This window comes from Myotis yumanensis, unplaced genomic scaffold, assembly GCF_028538775.1.
Source record: "Myotis yumanensis isolate MYYU_CA2020_CCGP unplaced genomic scaffold, mMyoYum1.0.hap1 SCAF_3, whole genome shotgun sequence".
Taxonomy (NCBI): Eukaryota; Metazoa; Chordata; class Mammalia; order Chiroptera; family Vespertilionidae; genus Myotis; species Myotis yumanensis.
Genome location: NW_027223754.1, coordinates 180041352 through 180066501, shown reverse-complemented (window position 1 = coordinate 180066501; position 25150 = coordinate 180041352). Strand labels below are relative to the sequence as shown.

Here is a 25150-nt window from a genome sequence, read left to right as displayed (position 1 = left end):
TTGCAGAATTGTGCTTTTGAGTATTTAAAGGGACTCTGGATTTCAAGCACTCTTACTTATCCATCAACAAGGACAGAATGAGAATGTAGGGCAAAAAGGAAAGGCGTGACATTTCCTTATTTCGCAGCCTTAGAAAGTTTATCATACAACAGGGGAGACAAAAACTGGCTCCAAAAGCAACATAAACTGATGAACAGAACAGAACCAGAGACATGAATACTTGGAACAGACTGACAGGTCAAACGGGAGGAGCATGTGGGAGGCGGGGGAGGGGACTGGATACAAGAAGGTGAAGAGATTAGCCAAAGAACATATATTCAGAGGCAATGGACACAGACAACAGTGTGGTCATGGCCAGAGGGAGGGGGAGCAGAGGCTGGGTGGTGGTGGTCAAGTGGTGGATGGGGTCCCGGGTTCGATTCCAGCCAAGGACACATGCCTGGGTTGTGGGCTCGATCCGTGGTGTAGGATGTGCAGGAGGCAGCCAATCAATGATTCTCTCATCATTGATGTTTCTAGTTCTCTCTTCCTCTCTGAAATCAATTTTTTAAAAAAAGAACATTATTTAATGGTAACTTAAACCAAGTAGGTTAAAAACCCCTCCCAAGGTATTATTTGTTTATTAAGTCCAAGTTTTCAATGAGCTATTACAATGACATATTTCAAGACATAAGGTATATTTTAAAAACTGAGGTTGCAGAATAATTTTTACCAGCAAAATTTCTCTAGTGCTTTCTACTTTCTACACTTACAGCTGCCATAATGATGAAGTAGCTAGTGGAGGGAGGCAGAGGAACCGGGCTGCATCGGGAGGGCTGCACGAGATGGTGTGTAGATAGGGGCAGATGCTGCTGAGCCTGCCGTGTTAGCCACTCCGCCCCGGTGATGAATGAGGTGACAGAGATGGGGCCTCCTCGCCTCTGTATACTTAAGCAAGGATTGAAAGTCACTTAGTTTAAATGTAATTTTGACATAGAAGACTAGTGTATCAAACCAAAAAAATGCTCCATCAAATGTTCCCAAGTACAAATTACTTCTACCCCAGAAATGAGATGCTTTTTTATTCTTGTAAAATAAAAAACGAGAAAGCAAAATAATACCTTAAGTACAGACAACAATGAGCTTCTCTGGAAAAACCACACAAAACAAACAACTACAGTAAAAGCTTCTCGGCCATACCGAATCCTTTCGTTGTCTCTGCAACTCAGAGGAAGAATGATCAAGGTGGACTGTCAGTATTTGGTTACAAAGAAACAATTAACCAGAAGCTGGATGTAAGAATGTGAACTGCAAGGAAGATGAACAAAAAATGCAGTGTTTCTGGTTAGCACGGTTATTCCTTAGCCACTACTGAGTTTCCGAATCCAATGAGTCAGGATGCTGTTTGGCACATGATGGTGTAAACTTTCTGAATAGTAAGTTATGGACCTGGCATATAGGTAGGCTGCCAAGACACTTTCCTTACCACAGACAGTGGCTTAGATATAGGAAAAATCTAGCCCATCACTTCCCATCTTCTGGAGCAATTTGTTGGCATGAAACAGACCTTGTAAATATTTTATGTTTGTCCTTCCAGACTGACTAGCCTGAGGAGGAAGCTTTGAATACATCCTGAAAACTTGTTCTACAGTAAAGTACTATAAAGTTAATAACATTTATAAAATTTCCCATCTGTAATTTCTTGAAATTTAACGACAGGATTAGTAGTAGTGGTGGTGTTTGTTTCAATATCAGAGGGTGGGTGATGGCAACTTCTTGCATTATTTGAGCCTGAGACATTCAAACCTGGTAACATTAATGTGGGCACTCTGACTTCCTGAACAACATTTCTTACTTGTGTGACAAAATGGCTTATTAATTATATACATATACATTTCTATAAATGAGATTATAATCTTTTATAACTAAAGGGTAATTGATTTAAAATGTTTCTGTTTTATAAGGTTGAAATGTTTTGAAATCAAAGATCCAATCATAAAGGACTAATATCTTGAAATTCTTTGTATGAGCATTAAAGACACCTGTATTACAGCTTCAAGACGACATCAATGGTTTTCACTTGTTTATTCTTTACCAAAAGAAATGTCTTCAGAAATATAAGATATTATAATCTAAAATTTCTGCAAGCAAGCAACAGAATAAAAAAAATCATTACCCTTAAATATATGATGTAATATAATTTTCCTTTATAAAAAAAGTTCCTAATTTTTTGGATGCTATTATTTAATAATAAAATAATGGGCAGAAACACCTGGCAATTTGCAGTGCTTCTTCAAGTCATTATTTTCGATTCAGTCTGATTGTAAGAGGTCCAAGTAATTGTCCTTTTCTTTTCTAAGGTTAGTCAGATTTTATTTTTGTTTAAAATTTCTATATATCAATTCATACAATTTCTAGTTACAACATTAACTAAAAATCTACCCAGTCATAAAGATGTAACATACAATATTCAAAATTCTTAATCTGATAAGTTTAATAATGCAATACGGGTAGAACCATCAATACACAGAACAGATACTATAATATGGAGGACATATAAAAAATTGATTTCAAACTTGTATTTCTTCCCTATGTTACCATTATGGATTGGGAACATGTTCTCATGAGGAAAAAATACTTTGATCCCAGGAACAGATAAGCCAGTTCTATTGAAGTGTGATGAGGAACCGACCACAGTCTCGCTAATGTAAAATTCCATAATTGTGACCTTGAGAGAGAGTTTACATTGATGAGATTTTAAAGGTCTCATTCCTACCTAATGCTATCTATGTTCTAGTTTCATTGATTCTCTAACAGGTTGGCTTTTGTAGTGTGGCTCAGCAACCCTCAGATACAAAGGAACATTATTTTCATTACTATAATGACATTGGCATGGAAGACAGTAGCAACAGTAGAGTCCACAATTAAAATGAATCTCACTGCAGGGTACACTATGGATCACAGATGACAAGCAAAGTATATTAGACCATGTGCAAATAAAGTGCACCAAATAGTGCACACACCCCAGTGTTAGTTTAAAGCAATGTCTGTAGAATACTATCTTCAGACGAATTTCTGTCATTTAACTTGAATTACAGAAGAAGACTGACAACGTTATCAAAAGACTAATCTCAGCAAGAGGAAAGTGCATTCTCTCTAGGTCTAGGAACAATAGTGGCAACACAATGCAAACACATCTGCTTTGTGAAAGGTATCGACCCTTCCCAAGAGCTACTCTTTCATACTGTGGCCAGTGCTTGGCTCTGTGCACTAGTACCTCCAAGTGCATACTACACTCTATCAAAAATAATTTTCTTGCCCTAGCCTGTTTGAGCATTGACTTGTGGACTGAAGGGTCCCAGGTTCGATTCCCGGTCAAGGGCATGTACTTCAGATGCAGGCTCCATCCCTGGTCCTAGTTGGGGAGTGTGTGAGAGGCAATAATTGATGTGTCTCTCCCATACACTGATGTTTCTCTCTCTTTGTCTCTCCAACTCCCTTCCACTCTCTGAAAATCAATGGAAAAATATCCTCAGGTGAGGATCAGCAAAAAAAAAATCCTAAAAATAAAAAAGTAATAACTTTATTTTTTTAAATTCTTATTGTGAAAAGTTTCAAACATACACAAAATATGAAAGAATAATACAACCAAATCTGTATACCTATCATCCAGATTCAAGAATTAGTATTTTGCCATATTCGTATTATCTACCTATGCTTATATCACTAAACCACTAGACACTAATTATAGATATCTGTATGAATCTAAGAACAACCAATATAACTACAACACAACCAGCACAACTAAGAAAAGAACACGACTTATTGATATCCAATATTCAGTCTACATTTAAATTTACCCAACTGACTTTAAAATGCCCTTCCTGGATGAGACTTTTGTTTTCGTTTTAACCAGTAGCCTATTAAGTGTAACTAAATGGTAGTGACCCTGTGTGGGCCATCTGGTTCAAACACAACTTAATGACAGCTTAAACAAGGGTATTTCTCTCTCACTAACAATCTGGAGAAGTGCCAACACAGGAGTGCCATGTAGAATGTCATTTTCATCCTCAACACATGGCCTCATCTCTGGGTTGAAAGATGGCAACTCCAGCTCCTGTTGTTGGGGTCCAGAGGAGACACAGGGGCACATGCACTCCAAGGGCATGGTAAGATGCTATATACATGATTTCAGTTCACATTCCATTGTACAGAACGTAGACATAATCCTGCCTAACTGCAGGAGAGACTGAGAAAAACGGGCCTCATTCTTGGCAGTCATGTGTCTAGGTGTCCCTGGGCCTGTGGGTCTTGTGTCTAAAGGAACAATGACTTAGGAGCAGTAATTAGCCACTTCTGCCACAGAGGACCCTGGAAATAACTGAGCTAAGATGAACTCTATTAAAATTAATTTCCAATACACTGCAATATAACAATAGGCTCAGACTTATTTCGGGTAAGGCTATTTTTCTCCTTTGCTAAATAAGCCTCATATTAATAATATTCATTTTGAGTTCATCGATCTACAGGGTGTCCCAAAAAATATATACACACACCTTGAATAATTATAAAGGCAGTGTTTATTAAAATCTATTTCATTTTCAAAATAAAATAGAATCTAGAACTATTAGTTATTCAAGTGTGTATAAATTTTTCGGGGGACACCCTATATTTTTTTAGGTTTTCTTTCTCCTTCCTCTTCAGGGTATAAGCTGTCAGTGCTCATTACTATCACTGTGCTGTCTTCTCTTTCTAATTTTCCTTTTCTTGTCATCAAGTTTCTAAAAATAAACTTTTACTTAAGTATAATATACATGCAGGGAAGATCACAAGTCATAATTATACAGCATGATGAAAACAGTGATTCATGTAAACACCACTCAGGTCAAGAAATGAAACACTGTCAGTGTTCTAGAAGCAGTTTTTGTGTAACCTCCAAAAGCTACTTCCTTCCCTCTCCCAGAGGTAACTGCTATTCTGACCTTTAACACCATGGTTTTGTATGCTTTTAAATATTATATAAAAGGAAACATACAATATTCAATTCTTTTTGCTTGGCATCTTTCACTCAATATTATGCTTATAAGAGTCATTGATGTCACTACATGTAGCAGTAGTTCATTCATTTTCATTGCTCAAAAGATTGTATTAATATATCATAATTTATTTATCCATCATATTGCTGACAAACAATTGGTTGCTTCTAGTTTTTGGCTATTTCAAATACAGTTGCTATGATCATTATTGTATTTGTCTTTTGGTAAGCATATGTACATATTTTTCAGTCATATATAATTCCTGGGAATGGAATTGCTGGATTATGGGGTAATGGGATATTTATATATTCATTTTCTTGCCTTTTTTTCACTCAGACTTCTAGTGCAGTGCTGAGCAGAAGTCATCATAAGGAGAATTGTCTTGATCTGGATTTTAAGGGGAAAATATACACTACAGACCATTAAATATGATAGTTTGCTTTAGGACTTTTGTAGATACTATTTGTCAGATTAAGGAAATTCTTTCAAATACTAATTTTCTAAGGTTCTCTCCTTATGGATGGATATTAAATTTTATCAAACGCTTTCTCTGTATCTATTGAGACAGTCATATCATTTTCCTTTTTATTCTAAGATGATTAATTTGATTAATTTTCAAAGCTTAAACCAACTTTGCATTCCTTAAGTAAACCCACTTTTTTGGGATATATTATCCCCAAAGAACCCATGTATCAAAGAAGAATATATTGAAAATTAGAATATATTTTATACTGAATGATAATGAACATATGATACATATCATGAACATGACAATTGTATACTATTCTTTTAGTGTCTATCCTAGGTTCCAACATGCATTATCCTTGATTTACTAAAGTCTAATATAAATGATTACTTTTACAACTTATTGAAAAAGTCATGAAATGTTGAGTACTTTAACTCCATTTACTCCCCTCTGAACATTTGTGCTATTACTGTTGTTACAGGTTAAACTATGTCTACCCCAAATATATTTTGAAGTCTTAACCCCTTGAACAGTAAATGTGATTTTATTTGGAAATTGGGTCTTTGCAGATGTAATCAAGTTAAGATGAGATCATATAAAATTAGGGTGGGCCCTAACCCAGTGACTGCCATCCTTATAAAAAGAGGGATATATGAAAACACACAAATGAGAAGGCCAGGTGAACATGGAGGTAGAAATTATAGTGATGCATCTACAGACCACGAAAAACCAAGCAATGCTGGCAACTACTAGAAACTGGGAATAGGCAAGAACCTTCAGAGAGGGGGTGGCTCTGCTGACACCTTTTTTCCCCCAGATGTCTAGTCTCCAGAAATGTGAGACAATACATTTCTGTTGTTTTAAGCCACCAAGTTTATGGTACTTTGTCACAGTAGCCCTGGGAAACTAATTTAAATATGTTTTTATTGATTTGTTAGGAAGGGAGAGGGAGAGAGAAACATCAATGAGAGAGAAGCATTGATCGGCTACCTTCTACATACCCTGTACTGGGGATTGAGCCCACAACCCATGCATGTGCCCTAACTGGGAATCAAACCAGTGACCACTTGGTGCATGGTAGGTTGCTTAGTCTACTGAGCTATACGGGATGGGATAGGGTTGTCATGAATGTAAAATTCTATATAAATTGTAAAACCTGCAAGACAATATTAGTATTATTTTGTACAGTAAATATTCATTTATGCTTTTCTATGCTTTGACTCTGCATTTCTCTTCACATCTTCCAGTATGTCTGTGCATCCTTCTAGGGTTATTTCCTTTCTACTTGAAAAATTTCTTTAGTGTGACTTTGTTGTTGAATTCTCTTAGTTTTTGTTTACCTGAAAGTGTCTTTGTTCACTTTTTATTTTATTTTATATATATAAAATTGATTTTAGAGAGAGGAAGAAAGATAGAAAGAAACATTGATTGGCTGCCTCCTACATGTCCCCACTGGGGACCTAGCCCACAACGGTAGCATGTGCCGACGCAGAATGGAACTGTGACCTCCTGGTTCATGATCCAACACTCAATCTCTGAGCCACACTAGCTGGGCTCACTTACACTTTTTGAAGTATATTTTTGCTTTGTATAGAACTCTAGGATAGTAGTTCTCTTAGCACATTGAAGATATCATTCCATTGATTTCTGATTTCTATTATTTGGTTTTCTGAAGTTTTGTTATAATAGGCATTAGTGTGGTTTAAATATGCTGGCTGAGATTTATTCTTCTTGATTCTATGGCTTGATGTCTTTTTGTCATTTCTTAAATATTATTTCTGCCCCAATTTCTCTGTCACCTGTCCTTTGGGAGTCAAATTACAATTCTATAGAACCAATTTGTCACCAATCTCTTTTCCTAACCTGCTTTGGTCTTCCTTTTCTTTTCTTTCCTCTATTTTCCCCTCCTTCTTTCTTTCCTCCTAGATTTTAGAATAATTCTCACTCCACTTCATTTTCAATACTGCTTCCAAAATTCTCTTTAAAAGACAGATCTAACTCTGTGGGTTGCCTGCTTGAAAACCTGCAGTGTCTCCTTTTCTGCCTGTGCTTCATCAAACATGTATTAAACAACTATTATGTGATATGCATTATATTTATTGTCATTTGTGTGATTAAAAACACATCAATTATATGTTTCATGGATCCATTTATAGAGAATTAAAATATAAAAACGAGAACCAGAATGACTTATTCCAATTTCATATCAGACTTCTTCCATACTTTCTATAGTTTAACATGTTTAAAAACACAAGTTTCCTTGATAAAGATTAGGCATACAATGTGTAGATGCTTCTTTAAAACTATCCTTACTGTTAAGTCACTAGGCTCCTCTATAATGTACTTGAGAGGCACACTTAAACACAAGGCAATGATGTCCAGGTAGATGAGTCACATGCAACTAAGGTTCTTCCATGACTCAGCAAACTAACCTATTTTTTAGTGTAGGGGGAAAGGAGCAGGATTGAAGAACCTATGAGTAAAACTGATGGATTTTTGTTTTATCTCTTTTTTCATTGTCAGTTATTGAGAAGTGCACTAATGATAGCAAATAGTTCAATGGTAGGCAAATTAAAAAGAGACTGGATAATTAACAGTCTAGGTAACTTTCCCTTGAAGGATCAGTTACATATTCTTTCAAAGAAATGAACTGATGATTTAAGGATTGCTATAATACGGTGAATCATCAACTGATTATTCATAATATCTGCCTCTTTATGGCCACCTTTCATAGTTGAAATCAAAGAAAAGTTCTTACACTTCTGACATATAGCTGTTCACATTGAAAATTTAATAAATAAAAAATGAAAAAAGTATATAATGATGAACAGAGGCCCTGAAAGTAACAAAGCAACTATTATAGAATATACACATACAATGAAATGTCTTGTGTTGAATAGCAAAAATTATTGAACAATCAAGGTGAGTTGCCACCACTATAGAAAGGTGAATCCAGAAAGTTTAAATACAAAATAATATTGAATGTAAACTATAATTTAAAAAAAGAAAATTAGAAAAAAAAATTAAAAGTCAAATTAATTTGGAAAACAAGTTGTCCAGAATGAGTAATAGAATGAAGGCTATCATTAATTGGAGAAAAACATAAATTAATGTGCTTCTTCAGAAACTCAAATCTAAGTCATCGTGTACTGAAGATATGCATGTGTGTATACGATAATATGCATTATTTATGTACATAGTATGTGTTTAAGACATATTGCTGAAAGAGCTCTTCATATTTCAGACCCAAATCTCTTACTTTACAGATAAAGGGACTGGGGCACAAAGATATGGAATACTTAATTTTATGAAACGGGATAAAATTTACAAAATTTCTATCATTCCACTGCTGAAAGGTATTATTTTGAGGTGCTGTGTCCCAATAAAATGTTAGCATTCGAACTGGTTTTTATACTGTTGTATACAGAATATTATGATCCCAGAGAGGTGCCTCAGGGATCACAGGGAAAGAGGGAAGAAGAAGAAGAAGGGTATAATGGGAATCACTGCCTCCTCTTCCACTTGGGCTTTTATCCATTTCATACATTGGGACTCTGCCCAAGATTTCATTTCACAAAGAACCCTCTGCTAACTAAAAGTTTGCAAATTATGATAACTCACCAACGTAGGGCTACTGTATGAAACAGCCTTTCTCCACAGCTTCAGATCTGGCATTGTGTTCTTCTAATCAATTCTTAACTTGCGGGAGCTTCTGATGAACCCCCCGTGCCTTTCTTTGCAGAAAACATGACGCAGGAACACATTTTTTCACCACATTTAATAGATTCCTGGGCTTCCTGAAATCCATTCACAGATTCTGGGTTAATAACACAAGTGTTTGAGAGAATTTAATAAAAGCTTTATTGAGAGAATTTAAGTAAGACACTTCAGTTAAAAAAAAGAATTTGGGATTAAATTAGAGTATGTTTGGAAAAGATGAATATTTTTTTAGCATAGCATAACTTGTAGGACCAGTTTATCCTGCCTAATAAAAAACAATATGTCCTTTTGACCAAACTTCAAGAACTATGTATTTTTGCTGGCCTGCTATTTTGCTGTTATTTAAACAATAAAGACACAGTGCTGGAGCAAATGTAAGTGGATGGTTTACAATATTTCCTTTAGTAGGCAACTGTGTTTGAGGATATGACTTGTTTTTAATACTTAGTGTATTTTACAACTTAACCCCTTTTTACCAGTTCTACACACACACACACACACACACACACACCGCTCTTACTCTCTGCTGGAATAAGTATCCATTTGACTTACCAGGGCTGCATTAGGATTAGGCATGGCTGACTGAGGCCTGGGAAGACTATTTAAACTGCTTTCATACATGCTGGGATTGTGAGGTTCAATCAGAGGACAGTGGGGATGTGCAGGGTTATCAGGACTGTGGCACCAAGGGCTGCGATTCATGAAAAGAGTTGGTGGGATTTCTTTTTCTCTGTAAAAGGAAAATTAAACCCAAATTGAACTAAAAGGGCATTGTATGCAGTGATATTAGTAAAGAAAGCTCAACTGAAGACAGACATGTTTTAAGACAAGACAATATAGCTTTTCTAGACCTTGTGGGCAGCACTTTCATCACAACCTCAGAAGCATTTGCCCACAACTGAGTAACAAATCTGCACCTTCAGTCACAGCCAGCTCTTTACCCAAGATGAAGCTACCAGCTGTGGCACTCCTCCCTTTACCTCTGCACTGCTAAAGATGTGGTGATAACTTCATCTCTTCACCCCTTCACAGCTCTGCCTCTAACAGCAGTGCCATCGAGAAGTGAAATGGCCAGGGTGGTGGGGGCGAGGGGTGGTAGGGGCGGGTCTTCACTGCCTATGGGAAATTGCCAGCTTTTATTGTACCATGAGTGTTTTGTTTGTTTTTTAAAATATATTTTTATTCATTTTAGAGAGGAAGGGAGAGGGAGAAAGAGATAGAAACATCAATGATGAGAGAGAATCAGTGATCGGTTGCCTCCTGCACGTCCCCAACTGGGGATCAAGCCTGCAACCTGGACATGCGCCCTTGACCAGAATTGAACCCGGGGCCCTTCAGTGCACAGGCCGATGCTCTATCCACTGAGCCAAACCAGCTAAGGCTGTACCATGAGTGTTTTTATGTTTTAAAACTATTATGGGTTTTATGGTCCTTTTCAATAATTTTTTTGGACATTATTGATTTACCTATTCATCATATATTTACTTATGACCCAGTTATTCCTCCCTGCTCAGTTACCAATTGTGGGAAGGGCTCAATTAAACAAACAAACAAACAAACAACACACACACACACACACACACACACACACACACACACAAAAGAGCAACTTTTACCTCTTAAGAAAAACTGGAACTACTTCCATCTGGTAGTTTGAGATATCAGTATCAGATTGATTAAGTTTTTCTTTAGCTGTAGTTGTAGCTTTTGGCCAATGAAACATGTGCTTTTGAGGTGTTGCATTTACTACTGAGCTTCTCTGAAATTCAATGTCAGTCTCTAATTTCTCCCACGCTTGCTTCCAGTGAATAGGAGTGCACCAGGCAATGGCCTAACAGAAATGATTCATTAATATCAAATACTATGGGAGTTAGATTTAAAAATATATATTTTTTATTGATTTCAGAGAGGAAGGAAGAGGGAGAAACATTAATGATGAGAGAGAATCATTGATCGGCTGCCTCCTGCTCGCCCCCACACTGGGGATTGAGCCCAAAACTCAGGCATGTGCCCTGATTAGAAATCCAGCCTCCTAGTTCATAGGTCGATGTTCAACCACTGAGCCATGCCAGTTGGGCAGGAGTTAGAGTTTTTTAAAAATGACATGGGCTTATTGCAATAAAATTTCAAAGTCAAACGGTATAATGTCACTTACCTATTGTGCATGGGCTAGTGAAACATCATAAGAATGTAGCAAAACATCCTGGCCTTAGTTTCCAATTCCGAAAATCACAAGTTGTATATCCTCAGGCCAGGTAGTTACTTGTTATGTACCTGAGTCCTCCGGCACAAAATAAGGAGGCTAGTAGTAGGAAACTGCTATATGAGGGTGTTCTGAGATTTAGTTAAGATACTAAGTAAAAAGTAGTTATCAATATATATAAAAGCCTAAGCAACCGTTATGACAGAACAACTGGTTTACCGGTCACTATGATGCTCACTGACCACCAGGGGGCAGACTCTCAATGAAGGGCTGCCCCCCTGGTGGTCAGTGTGCTCCAACAGCCAATCTCCCACTGCCATCCAACCTCCAGCGGTCCCTACCCCTGGCCAGCTGGCCCCTATAATTGGCCCCTCTCAGGACTGGGTGAGATGGCCCCAATTGGCCCCAATCACCAGCCAGGCTGAGGGACCCCACCCATGCACGAATTTGTGCACTGGGTCTCTAGTAATATTAATAAGTTAAAATGCTAAATATTTAAGACTATAATTTGAGATGGGAAAATGAGCAGTAGAACCAGAGCCAGAGACAAGAGAGGATACCACATTCTCTAGACTAGATACTGAGTGAGACTATTTAGGGGACCTATGACTACTAAAGCTGGAGTTTGTTTTGGTTTCTTGAATATGTGGTACCTATACAACATATATGTGCAAATTTTTTCAGGAAAATCATATGTAGGGACTAATAATTATGTCTGTGTTCAACATGAGAAAATTAAATACTGAAGTGTGCCCTAATAGTCTACTTGTTCTTTTAATCTGTTTTTAGTTCATTAAATTAGAAGTTTTAGTTTATGCTGTTACCATTGAAAAACTGATTGGATTGAGTAGATTGCACTGATTGGATTGGAAAATTAACTAGACATAAAGGCAATGTCAGGCAAATTCAGGTAGGTTAGGCCAATGGCAGAGAAAGAAAAAGATAAAATCTTTTCTAAAAAGTTCAATTTCATGGATCACAACAGGAAAACTCCACTTTTGCTTCAGGTAATCAATTAGGGATTCTCCTCTTTTAGTAGCTCACAGACATTTTTGTTGAAAATACATTATGATTTTGTTTTAGTGCAATCTCCCTCAATTAGATTATAAGATTTTTTTGACAAGAGCAATATTTTATTTCTCTCTATACCATAAGGACTTAAAACTATTTGATGACAATGATCCTATATAATAAAGAGCTAATACTAATATGCTAATAAGACCGAAGAGCAGAATGACTGTCTGGATAACCTTCTGGATGAAGCTGGGGCTGCAAGGGTTGAGGCAGCTGCGGCTGCAAGAGCTGAGCCCCTTGCACAAATTTTGTGCATCGGGTCTCTATTAATGTGATAAAATAAAATAATTACATCACTGGAATGTTGGCCATATGAACCTTATAGGCTATTTTTAGTGCAATAGAAAAATTCTTGGAGTTGGAATATCTGGTTTTATTTTAGTTTTGCCATTTTACCAATCATGCGACCTTGAGCAAGCCATTTAATTTTCCAAGCCCTGCCGGAGGCTAAGACAAACAAGTAGTTAGCATATTAATGTGATATTCAGCAGGGCTGAAAATCAGCATAATATTGCCCTGCTGTTGGCCAAATGGTTGAAGGCAATTCCCTAACCTGATAATCCTTTTACTATTTACCAAACTTCACCTTTGATATGCCTGTTTGTATTCCTAAAGGGCAAATGTGTATTCAAGTGAATAAAAGCAAGAGGGACCCAAAAGTCAGAGAGCTTCCCTGCTAGAGGGAGGTTTCCAGCCTGCCCACCCCCCCATGCCTTCTAAATTCATATTTCTTGTCTAGTGTATTCGTTTGTGCACGGCCCCTTTTCTAGATCTTGAATCCTTGCTGCAAAAAGTTGTGACAAATGGTTAAATGACTCTTAATAAATTAGCAAGTCTATGTCATCAGGTATAATCTAGCAAGAAGAAACTCAGAAATAGGTTTTAATCAACATATTGTGTAGATTAGTAGTTGTATGACATAGTAAGTTAGACTGGGGCTAAGAAAAAAAGGCAGGTATTTTTTTAAAAATCTAAAGAATCCTATATAACAAAAGCCTAATATGCTAAGTGTCCACTCAACCGCTCGCTATGATGTGCACTGATCACCAGGGGGCAGACAGTTGACAAGTTGACCAGTTGCTTTGACGTGCACTGACCACCAGGGGGAAGATGCTCTAACCAGTAGGTTAGCTTGCTGCTGGGGTCCAGCTGATTGGGACTGAGCAAGATGGGCCAGACATGCCCTGGAGCCTTCCTGTGGTCCCTCCCAGCTGGCAAAACTCCTGCGTTCCTCCCGGCCCCAATCGTGCACCGGTGGGGCCCCTCAACCTGGCCTGCACCCTCTCATAATCTGGGACCCCCTCAGGGGATGTCGGAGAGCCAGTTTCGGTCTGATCCCGCAGGCCAGGCTGAGGGACCGTGCACCAGGCCTCTAGTAGTTTTATAAGAGAAGTAAGATTTTTTCTTTTGTAAAAAAAGATACCTTACTTTACTGTTAGTCCTTGGGTATGTATTTATGCTAATATTATACCAAGGAAAAGGGGAGAGTGAAAATATAAAATTGTCAAATATTCAGAATTGGTTACTAAGCTATTACTAATACACATAATTTTATAGTGAATATAGTATAGTCAGACAAATTAGATTGTAGTTTATTTCATTAGAATTCTAGTTCTTGAGAGCAGATGTCCTGTGGTATTGCAACTCTTAGAACAGAGAAGAATCTCAACAAACATCTGAAAAATACATACATGGATAGAAAGGGCCTGTACAGAGTTTCTTCCTTTCTTATCCTGCTCTTCATGCAAAATACCATAAATAAAATCCATCCTTAACTCTGAAATCTGAAGTAGCTTCAAATTTTGGATATCAAAATTCTTTTTGCCAAGTATAAGCAGCTCTTTGGCACATTAGCACTGGGAAGAGGGTGCTGTTAATTTGCTGATTTTTTATGACAGTCAGTGATGGTTCTATCCAAGATTTAAGGAAGGAAAAATAATCGAGCGAGCTAAGGAGAGGAGAACATAAGGAGGTTATCCATTTAAAAAGCATTGCTAATAACCAGATACCGACCTCACCATTAGGTTTGCACAGGATGGTTGTACAATTTGGGCTTGTTGTAAACTTGTCTTTTTCCTTCCAAAGAAAATCTGATGGTGGCTGATGCTTTCTGTCAGATGCTGCTGTCCAGACCTGTAAGAAAATAGTTTGTTAATTTAAAATGCCATTGGAGTTCAACAGTTTTGTAAATGTCAGAGGGTGATTGCAATGTTATCTTTCTCAACATATGAGATCTTAACATATAATGAGTATATAATATCTAATGCCACGCTGTGCAACAATATAGTGGTTTAAAGGAAAACACAAGAAAGACGAAAAACCCTCCAGTATCAACTAGTTTTCTGTTCTCTAGGCAAACACTCTCTTAACTTTTCTTTTAAGGATTATGTTTGCTTAATTTTAGGAACTTAGGGATTTCATTTTAGTAGTTAAGTCATAAAAGCACAAGGTATTCTACAACAAATTGAAGAAAGCTATGGAATTATTTTAACTATGGGTATTAATTAACTTACACACAGAGATGGACGACGTGGCTCAATGGGCCACCACCAACAATACACCCCATTTTACACAGAGAGCAAGTGATGAAGAAACCACTGGTGCTGAGCCGCAATCTGACCTGGGTTATTGAGATTTTCCTGTACAATTTTAGTTTGTAGTATTGATATCTTATACTCACTGTTACTGTGGAATTGGCCTGAATTGTGATATTGGGAGGGAAATGGTACAGAGAGTCTGGTTTTCCGTTCATATTTTGCTGGAGAATGTGATTCCCAATCTCCAGTTCTTTGTTAGGGGAAGAGTTAATGAGCTTCACAAATAAATCATTCACTTCTGCTATTTTAATGTCTCCAAAAGCACTAGAAAAATATAAAGATTATAAGGTGCCTTCAGATAAGCGTGTCTTTAGTTCACTTGAAGAGCTGAGTAATAAATATGCTTTGGAAGTTATTCCTAAACTGTCTATGTGCTATTGGACACGTTCTATGTGGAGATAGTGTATTTCCATAGCAAATGCCTTGATCGCTTAGTTCTGTTTGCTTATCTGTGCAATAAAATCATCTCTTTCCCATAAAATAAAGAAAACTTAAAAGGTGCTTTAGGTGTCGAGGTATAAGTGCCATAAGAAGGTGCAATTATCATTAGTTAAATCCTACTGTTCAAAAAACCACGGAGACACGAAACTGAAATACATCAAGAGGAAAGTTAAATATTTTAGTTTATTTCTGATAAAGTTACTATGAAGATGACTAGCAACTGTATTCTTAAAAGGATTCAGCAAACAAAATATTTTACAGAGATAAGATGGTATTTTTTCTTTCTAACGTGTTAAGGGCTTAATATGTACCAGGGACCAAGCTGAACATTTATAAATTAGTGTTTCTTAGAGTGTGGGTCACAATCACTTTGGTGGATTAGAGACATCATTTAAAAAATGAGATATACCCCTACCAATTATAATAACCAATACTTACTATGTGCCAGGTACTTTTTAAAGATTATACCTATATCTACAATTTTTTCAATGACAGTTTACATTCAATATTACATTGTATTAGTTTCAGGTGCACAGCATAGTGGTTAGAGACAATCATATACAACTACTAATCCACACAATATGTTGATTACAAAGTAGTCCCCCTGATATTTCTGGTACCCACCTGGCATCACCCATAGTTATTACAATATTATTGCCTATATTCCCTATGCTGTGCTTCACATCCCCACGACTATTTTGTTAACTACCAATTGGTACTTCCAAATCCTTTTTCAGCCAACCTCCCAATCCCTCTCCTTGGCAACCATCAATCTGATCTCTGTATCTATCAGTCAATGTTTCTACTTTGTTTTTGTTCTTTAAATTCCACATATGAGTGAATTAAATGATTTTTGTCCATTGTATATATGTACCACAACTTTTTTTTTTTTAAATATATTTTATTGATTTTTTTTACAGAGAGGAAGGGAGAGGGATAGAGAGTTAGAAACATCGATGAGAGAGAAACATCGACCAGCTGCCTCCTGCACATCTCCCACTGAGGATGTGCCCGCAACCAATGTACATGCCCTTGACCGGAATCGAACCCGGGACCCTTCAGTCCGCAGGCCGACGCTCTATCCACTGAGCCAAACCGGTTTCGGCTACCACAACTTTTTTACCTACTTGTCTATTGATGGGCACTTGGGTTGCTTCCATATCTTGGCTATTGTAAATAATGCTGCAATGAACATTAGGGGTGCACATGTTCTTTCAAATTCGTGTTTTGTGTTTCCTTGACTATATACCCAGAAGTGGAATCACTAGGTCATGAGGCAGTTCCATTTTTAATTTTTTTGAGGTAACTTCATACTGCTTTCCACAGTGGCTGCACCAGTCTGCATTCCCTCCAACAGTGCACAAGGGTTTACTTTTTTCCACATCCTCACAGACACTTGTTGCTTTACTGATGATAGCCATTCAGATAGTAAAAGTGATGTCTCATTGTGGTTTTAATTTGCATTTCTCTGATGATTAGTGACATTGAGCATCTTTTCATATGTCTATTGGCCATATATGTCCTCTTTGAAGAGGTGTTTGTTTAAATCCTTTGCCATTTATTGATTGGATTGTTTGTTTTTTATTTCAAAATGAACCAACAAACAAAATAGAAACACACTCATAGATACAGAGAACAGACTGACAATTGTCAGAAAGGGGGTTGCGGGCTGGGTGAAAAGGGGGAAGAGATTAAGCAAAGAAAAATACCTCATAGACATAGACAACAGTATCCTATATAATAAAAGGCTAATATGCAAATTGACTAATGGTGGAACAATCAGTCTCTACGACATGCACTGACCACCAGGTGGCAAATACTCAACGCAGCAGTTGCCCCCTGGTGGTCAGTGCGCTCCCACAGGGGGAGCACCACTCAGCCAGAAGCTGGGCTCATGGCTGGCAAACACAGGGGCAGTGGTGGGAGCCTCTCTCACCTCTGCGTCAGCGTTAAGGACCCCTTGGGGGATGTCTGCCTGCCGGCTTAGGCCTACTCCCTGTGGGGTCCCAGACTGCAAGAGGGCACAGGCTGGGCTGAGGCACCCCCCACCCCCCAGTGCATGAATGTTGTGCACTGGGCCTCTAGTGGTGATTATAAGAGGGGAAGGGGGGTGGGAAAGGTAAACAAACAGTGATGGAAGGAGACTTGACATTGGGTGGTGAACACAATACAATATGCAGATGTTGAATTATAGAACTATATACCTGAAACCTATATAATTATATTAACCAATGTCACCCCAATAAATTCAATATAAAAAGTCTACATTTCTCTTTCTGTATTGAACTCAAGAACCTAGTAGAAGAAAAAAAGATACCAAGTCCACCTGAATTACTTGCCAATAATAAAGTCCTTGAATACAGTAATTGAGTTGACTTTATTTGTAGGGATTATGTATTGCTGTTTCCTCTAGTATCTTTGAAGAATTAGCATTCATTATTCAGTTTCTTAGAAAGTTATATTAATTTCTTTTAATTGCTCATAACATGAAACAATTATATTTTATCTAATTTCTTAGATGAAATCATGGCACAGCACAACAGATTAAAACTTTGCTTCCTACTGACTTATTACTCCTATCCCAATAGAAGATATAAAATAATTAAAATAGAATATGTACCTGGAACTAGATGAGCCCACTTCTTCAAGAATCATAGAAAAGTGCTTCCAAATTTTCTTGGTATTGAATGAGTATGCAATAGGTTTCTTTGAATCACCAAACAAAGATAGGAAATAATCCTCCCCTTCCCCTATCACAGCTGGCTCCGAAGGAGGGATGAGCAGAGTCTTTTTCTTTGGAGCTGTGAAGCTGCTGACTTTTTCTAAACCAACGAGGGAAGCAACAAAGAGAGAAGTAAATAACAGGATATTAAAAGAACCCAAAGTCACTATCTTTATTCTTTGCTTCTATAAAACTATATTCTTTATACATTTTACTGTCACTGTCAATCTAAATGAAGATTAAAGATAATTAAAAACTTTAAACCAAAGGCTACAAAATAACCAGGAAGAGATTGTTTTTAGTGATACTCAATTCCTAGAGATTGTTTTAAACTATCAATTACATCATCAACATAATGACTATTCAACAGATTAGTTACTTGTACCAGAAGCATCATAAATTTTTGAGCAGGTAAGACATTTGAGTATCTCAAATTTGGATATGTCATATATAAGTACATCTTTATTCTTCCAAATCATATCCATAAATTAAATCTTCAAATGAGTCCTTTCCTACCAATGGTTAGCAATTTTGCCGGATAAAGATATGTGTCCTCTCATCAACTAAAATTCTTGATTAGACAGATAAAGTAATGCTCACTCAGATTCTAGTGCCCTCTTGGAAATAAGCCCCTTGAAAATCCTCATGCTAAGATTCAAACACAAAATAGGCTTTGTAATTTTGCAGAGAAAGAACCATGCAGAGTACATCTAATAATGTAAGTTCCAAGGGTAAGTAACAGTACAGAGAGGCATGATGACAAAGTAGACAGAGGAATATGTCCTGGATTTAGAAGGACCTGCAATTGTATCCCCAATCTGTCACTTACTAAGCCAACTGAGTTAGACTTTCCAATTTTCCGTTTTCATGAACATAAAAATGAAAACTACTACTACCTTGTTAGGGTGATGTGAGAATTGAAGGTAATGTAGATAAGTGTCTAGCAATATCTGGTATTTAGCTGGTACTCAATAAATGATAGTTATTATTGTGACCCTGGGTCCAAAATTATCAACAAATTAACACAATCAAGAGTTTAATTTATATTTGTGTATCTTTAACAAAACCAAAGTGAGGTGAAAGCTGGAAAGGTTTAAACTCATAGTTTCTAAAGAGGATTCCTCAAAGTATTTTGTTCAGAAGAAATGTTTGGAATTAAATTTGTTTATTCTCAGTCAAGTATTTACTTAATTTTTTAAAATTCCTTTGGGAATAGAGAATATATAGCAGCCCTTTGAAAGCTCATCCTCGGGGGGGGGGGGGGGGGGAGAACCTTTGTATTCTAAAAGGAAAGAAGATTTTTAGTCCCAGTCATTATTTCATCAGGAGAAACAGATCGAAATGAACCAAATGCAACAAGTCGCAGCAAACTCAGACTTCTACCAATAGCAGCAGAACCAACAGTAACTGAAGGAGAAGCCTACTTCCTAGCTCAATGCTCATCTTGCAAGGGAAAGCCACTATATTTTTTGTTTCTTTTCCCCACTAATAGTGGGAGCTTTCCCAGTTTGACCCAAATATAGAACACATGTCATGATGATACAGTGCTAAAGGATAGAAAATATTCCCTCCCTAGATCTAAACCTGTACTTTCACTTTTAAACATATGGATCTGGTTATTGCTAAAGGTCAGTGTGAACTTAGGAGGCTTCTTTGAAAAAATGTACCTTAGGTGTGCAAACAATGAAGCACAGGGAATATGACAACAATGGCAGTAGGTCAAAACCCTAGATACCTCTGTGTCAAAGGCGTAGGCAAATACCACAAACAAAATCAAACATAGCTAAGCAGCAGCCAGGCTGTAAATGTGCACAGAATGGTAGAGGGAAATGGAGGCATTAGGGAGTCAGTGTGTTTGTGTTTCCAGTTTTAAAACTTGTTAATAGATGAGTAATGGAAATATAGGCCCCAATCTAGTCCATTCTATGAGAAGGTGCTTAGAGATAGGTTCAGATTCACAACTGATTTTTATTGAGTACCTACTATGTGCTAGGTGATTTTCATAAATCCTTCATATCTCCTTTAATCATCCTTAGGATAGCCCTGTCAAGTTGATATTTTAATCCCCATTTTTGCTGTTGTGGAAAATGGGACTTAGAGATGCTAAATGCCTAATGTTTCACACTGTAGGGAGTAGAGGGGTAGTTTGGACCTTGGTCTTCTGTTTCCAAGTTCAGTCGTCTTTCTAGGAAACTAGAACACACCCTCAAAGTTTCCTGTACATGGTGAGGAACAAAGACCCTGCAGCCTGCAATTGCTGAGTGCATTGTTGGCAACTGTTACAACTTTACTTCTTCCTACCATAGTCCTGTTCTTGTTTTCCTCTCCTCCAAATGCTTTATTGCTTTTTCCTTTTTTTCTCGACAATTTTACCTACTTTATTTTTCTTCTTTCTCTTACCTATCTGTTTTTTCCTTACCAAAGTCCTAAATCTCCTAAAGGCACAAAATACCCAAGGCATGACAATCTTTCTGGTAGCATTAAGAGGAAGGGCAGGCCATGTTATGCATTAGAATTTTATAATTATCTAGCAATTCTAGAACATATAAGCAGTCAACCTATGAACCATTATGGGAACTCAAGGTATTTTAATTTTTTTTTTATTAAGGTATTACATGTGTCCTTATTGCCCCATTGTCTCTCCCCACCCCCACTCCCACTCATGCCCTCACTCCTCTGGTGTCTGTGTCCATTGGTTAGGCTTATATGCATGCATACAAGTCCTTTGTTTGTTCTCTCCCCCTTACCCCCACCCTCCCCTACCTTTCCTCTGAGGTTTGATGGTCTGATCAATGCTTCTGTTTCTGGATCAGTTTATGTTATTCATTATATTCCATAAATGAATGAGATCATGTGATATTTATCTTCCTCTGACTGGCTTATTTCGCTTAGCATAATGCTCTTCAGGGCCATTCATGCTGTTGCAAATGGTAGGAGTTCCTTCTTTTTTACTGCAGCATAGTATTCCATTGTGTAGATGTACCACAGTTTTCTAATCCATTCATCTACTGATGGGCACTTAGGCTGTTTCCAGATCTTAGCTATGGTGAATTGTGCTGCTATGAACATAGGGGTGCATATGTCCTTTCTAATTGGTGTTTCTAGTTTCTTGGGATATATTCCTAGAAGTGGGATCACTGGGTCAAATGGGAGTTCCATTTTTAGTTTTTTGAGGAAACTCCATGCTGTTCTCCACAGTGGCTACACCAGTCTGCATTCCCACCAGCAGTGCATGAGGGTTCCTTTTTCTCCACATCCTCACCAGCACTTGTCATTTGTTGATTTGTTGATGATAGCCAGTCTGACAGGTGTGAGATGGTACCGCACTGTCGTTTTGATTTGCATCTTTCAGATGATTAGTGACTTTGAGCATATTTTCATATGTCTCTTGGCCTTCCTTATGTCTTCTTTCAAAAAGTATCTATTTAGATCTGTTGCCCATTTTTTGATTGGGTTGCTTATCTTCCTTTTGTTAAGTTGTATGAGTTCCCTATAAATGTTGGAGATTAAACCCTTATCGGTGATAACATTGGCAAATATGTTCTCCCCATGCAGTGGGCTTTCTTGTTGTTTTGTTGATGGTTTCTTTTGCTATGCAAAGCCTTTTATTTTAATGTAGTCCCATTTATTTTCTCTTTAGTTTCCATTGCCCTAGAAACTGTATCGGTGAAGAAATTGCTTCGGCATATGTCTGAGATTTTGCTGCCTGTGGATTTCTCTAATATTTTTATGGTTTCCCGTCTTATGTTTAAGTCCTTTATCCATTTTGAGTTTGTTTTTGTGTATGGTGTAAGTTGGTTAACTCAATATTTTAATCATGGGGATGATATACTTGGCCACATACATTTATGGAACTGGAATATGACTCCAGTGTGAGGATCAATAGTGAGCATAGTCATATGACATTAACAAATTAGCATTGTTGAACACAGATAATAAAACATCATTCTGGTTTCTAGACACATAGAAAACTTATTGAACTATATAATTTTAAAATAGTCTAAAAATAATCAGTACAGGCTTTGCTTACCCAAGGTGCTTTCTGATTGGTCCCCTATACCTGATTTAGAAGACTTTGATCCCCTTAATATAGCCACTCCACTAATCTCAAAGTTAGACAGATAGCAACAGAGAGGTGTTTCACTGGTTGATGACAGTGACAATGGCTGTGCTGTGCTATAGGAATTTTCAGTACTTGGGAAACGTACTGAAGAGTGGTGTGCCCTTGAGAGGTTGGCATATGTAGTTTCTCTTCTGTGGACAAAAATGAGTATAATAAACAAAGTAAGCAAGTCAAAATGAATAGACCATGAACACAAGAAGCATAAATTATCATTATTACCTAGAGTTCTGGTTTTCAAAGGTATTATGCATCTAAAATAAGCACAAGAACATCTTATAGCTCTAGTGTTAACAACCTAAATAGAACACTTTAGTGTTAAGAAATTTTCTCAATTTTTTTTAAATGTAAGAATCACTAAATTCCCACTATAGATGGTTTTAAAAAAGTGTAAACATAGAAAGAAAATAAAAACCAACCAAGAATTGTAGGCTTGCCCTAACTGGTTTGGCTCAGTGGATAGAGCATTGGCCTGCGGACTCAAGGGTCCCAAGTTTGATTCTGGCCAAGGGCATGTACCTTGGTTGCGGGCACATCCCTAGCAGGGAGTGTGTAGGAGGCAGCTGATCGATGTTTCTAACTCTCTATTCCTCTCCCTTCCTCTCTGTAAAAAATCAATAAGATATATTTTAAAAAAAGAATTGTAGGCTTTTTAATGCATATTTTTACACATAATTGAGACTCTATAAACCATTTGTATCCCACATTTATCACTCATTATATCCTAGTTTCCTTTCCTACTGACATAAAAATATTATAATTCTTGTTTAATATATTGTTTACTATATCCTTTTCCTTTGACTTCTGCTGTTGAATTAATTTTCCTACATTAAGATTCTAGAGTTAATGTTTACTTTCAAATACTCTATGAAAATTAATAGCCATAAATACAGCACACGTGTATATATGTATGTATGTATGCATGTGTATTTTGTGTGTGTGTGTGTGTGTGTGCACGCGCGTGTGTGTATGAATGTTGAAGGAAATAGCAGGAAAAGAAAGACTTAATTTCCAGGTACTATTTTTATAAGCAAACATTACTATGAACAAAGCTTTTCCTTTCTTTCTTTTTCATAAATATAAAAGCATTTCTTAACTAACGCACAAACATTTTTTAAAGTACAATTATTTTACAAGTACTAGTAAAACAGTATCCTCCTGGCATGACTCATGAAAAGGTTTATGACAATCCCATTTAATGTATCCCATTGAGACTCTCCTCAATAAACTAAAAGCTGTGTGTGTGTGTGTGTGTGTGTGTGTGTGTGTGTGTGTGTGTTTAATGCTTGAGTTGTGAACAAAGTTCTGGGGTCCAAAACCTTTTGGCTCTCTGGACCATTGGATAAATGAGCAGCCAGTTTTTTTTTTTTTAATTTTTATTGATTTCCTATAGAGAGTAAAGGAGAGGGATAGAGAGTTAGAAACAGCAATGAGAGAGAAACATCGATCAGCTGCCTCTTGCACACCCGCAGTGTGCCCGCAACCAAGGTACATGCCCTTGACCGGAATCAAACCTGGGACCCTTCAGTCCGCAGGCCGACGCTCTATCCACTGAGCCAAAGCAGCAGCCAGCTTTTAGTGACCCCCTTTCTGGTGGTCACATATCCACTACAATTTAGGAACTAAGTATTTTACCTCAATGGATTATCTCTATTTTGATCTCTTTGTTTTCCAGAGTTTCTATAAAGTTATTTTAGCCAGTTTTCTGATGCCGTCTTTTTGTTTGTTTGTTTGTATTGTGTGTGTGTGTTTTTTAATGTTTCCAAAAGGGTACAAGGGCCTGGAGCTTCCTAATCTGCCATCTTGCTGCTGTCAGTCTCAATATCTCTGTTTACCAACAGGTATGCATAATCCTTTTGTTTTATAATTTGTAAGTTCCTTCATCAGAAATATTAATCTGGAGAGTGTTTCTCAAAAGCAGACTTCCCTAACTCTGTACCTCTCAGAAGGCACAGGCATCTCAGGCAAATTATTATTATTTTTTATAATTGAAGGCATCGGCTTGGAAAATTGTATTATTCCTGGCCCTGTACTTATTAAGCTTGAGCAGTGTCATTCTGCTGACAACCCGAGCACTCATCTTTGTCTGAAAAGCTCAAGCCCATGAAGATACACTCGAGTTTGACTGTGGGTGGAGACTATAGAGATCAGTTGTCAAATTACAAACATCCCATCTCTTTCCAACCTGAAACAGGCCCTTACGACGTGACTTCTCCCCACACTGGCTAGAATAAGCAGGAAAAATACTACTCTCTTTCCAAGATCCTCACATCTGGGTTTCATTACAGACAAGCTGGCTATATCTTTCAGCATGTTCATCTTATAAGCTCTGTATTTATTTTCCTCCAGTAAAACAATAGTGCTCCCACATAAATTTAATTCCACGAAAGATTCCCAATAAGCCTTGGCAAAGGTTGCAATCAAAGAAATCTGCCCTAGGACCACAGGGTGTTCTTTTTCTATTTGAATAAGAAACGTCTACTGGCTGCATACACCTTTGGAAGAGCTGAAATATTTCAGGCAAAGATGTGCGTGATGCAGCCCATTGTCTGAAAACCCTGCACTCACAGGCCGAGCAGACTTCTTGGAAGATGAGAGGTTTATCCTAGTGCGTAGTTAGCTTCCCCTACTGCTTTGCATGCAAAATTTTCCAACCCCCTTCTTGCTATTTTGCTCCTTCTGTAACTGATTAGCACTAAACCAGAGGCAGTTACAAAAGTTCAATGCCAGCATTTCAGTGTGATTTTGGGAGATGTTGCACTGGTAATACTGACAACAGCCATGCGCAGTTC

General features: G+C 37.4%; 1 protein-coding gene across 1 annotated transcript in view; it reads right to left on the bottom strand.

Moving 5' to 3' along the window:
- Positions 1–394: 394 nt before the first annotated feature.
- Positions 395–25150, bottom strand: part of LMNTD1 (lamin tail domain containing 1) — a 196861-nt gene continuing 172105 nt past the window's right edge. Inside the window, exons 4-11 of the mRNA XM_070408826.1 lie at positions 20639–20673; positions 18137–18338; positions 15159–15339; positions 14492–14611; positions 10818–11032; positions 9754–9931; positions 9103–9278; positions 395–533 (exon numbers count right to left, since the gene is read on the bottom strand). Of these exons, the coding sequence (XP_070264927.1) occupies positions 9177–9278; positions 9754–9931; positions 10818–11032; positions 14492–14611; positions 15159–15339; positions 18137–18338; positions 20639–20673 (1033 nt within the window). The 3' untranslated portion in view covers positions 395–533; positions 9103–9176. The remainder of the gene's footprint in view (positions 534–9102; positions 9279–9753; positions 9932–10817; positions 11033–14491; positions 14612–15158; positions 15340–18136; positions 18339–20638; positions 20674–25150) is intronic.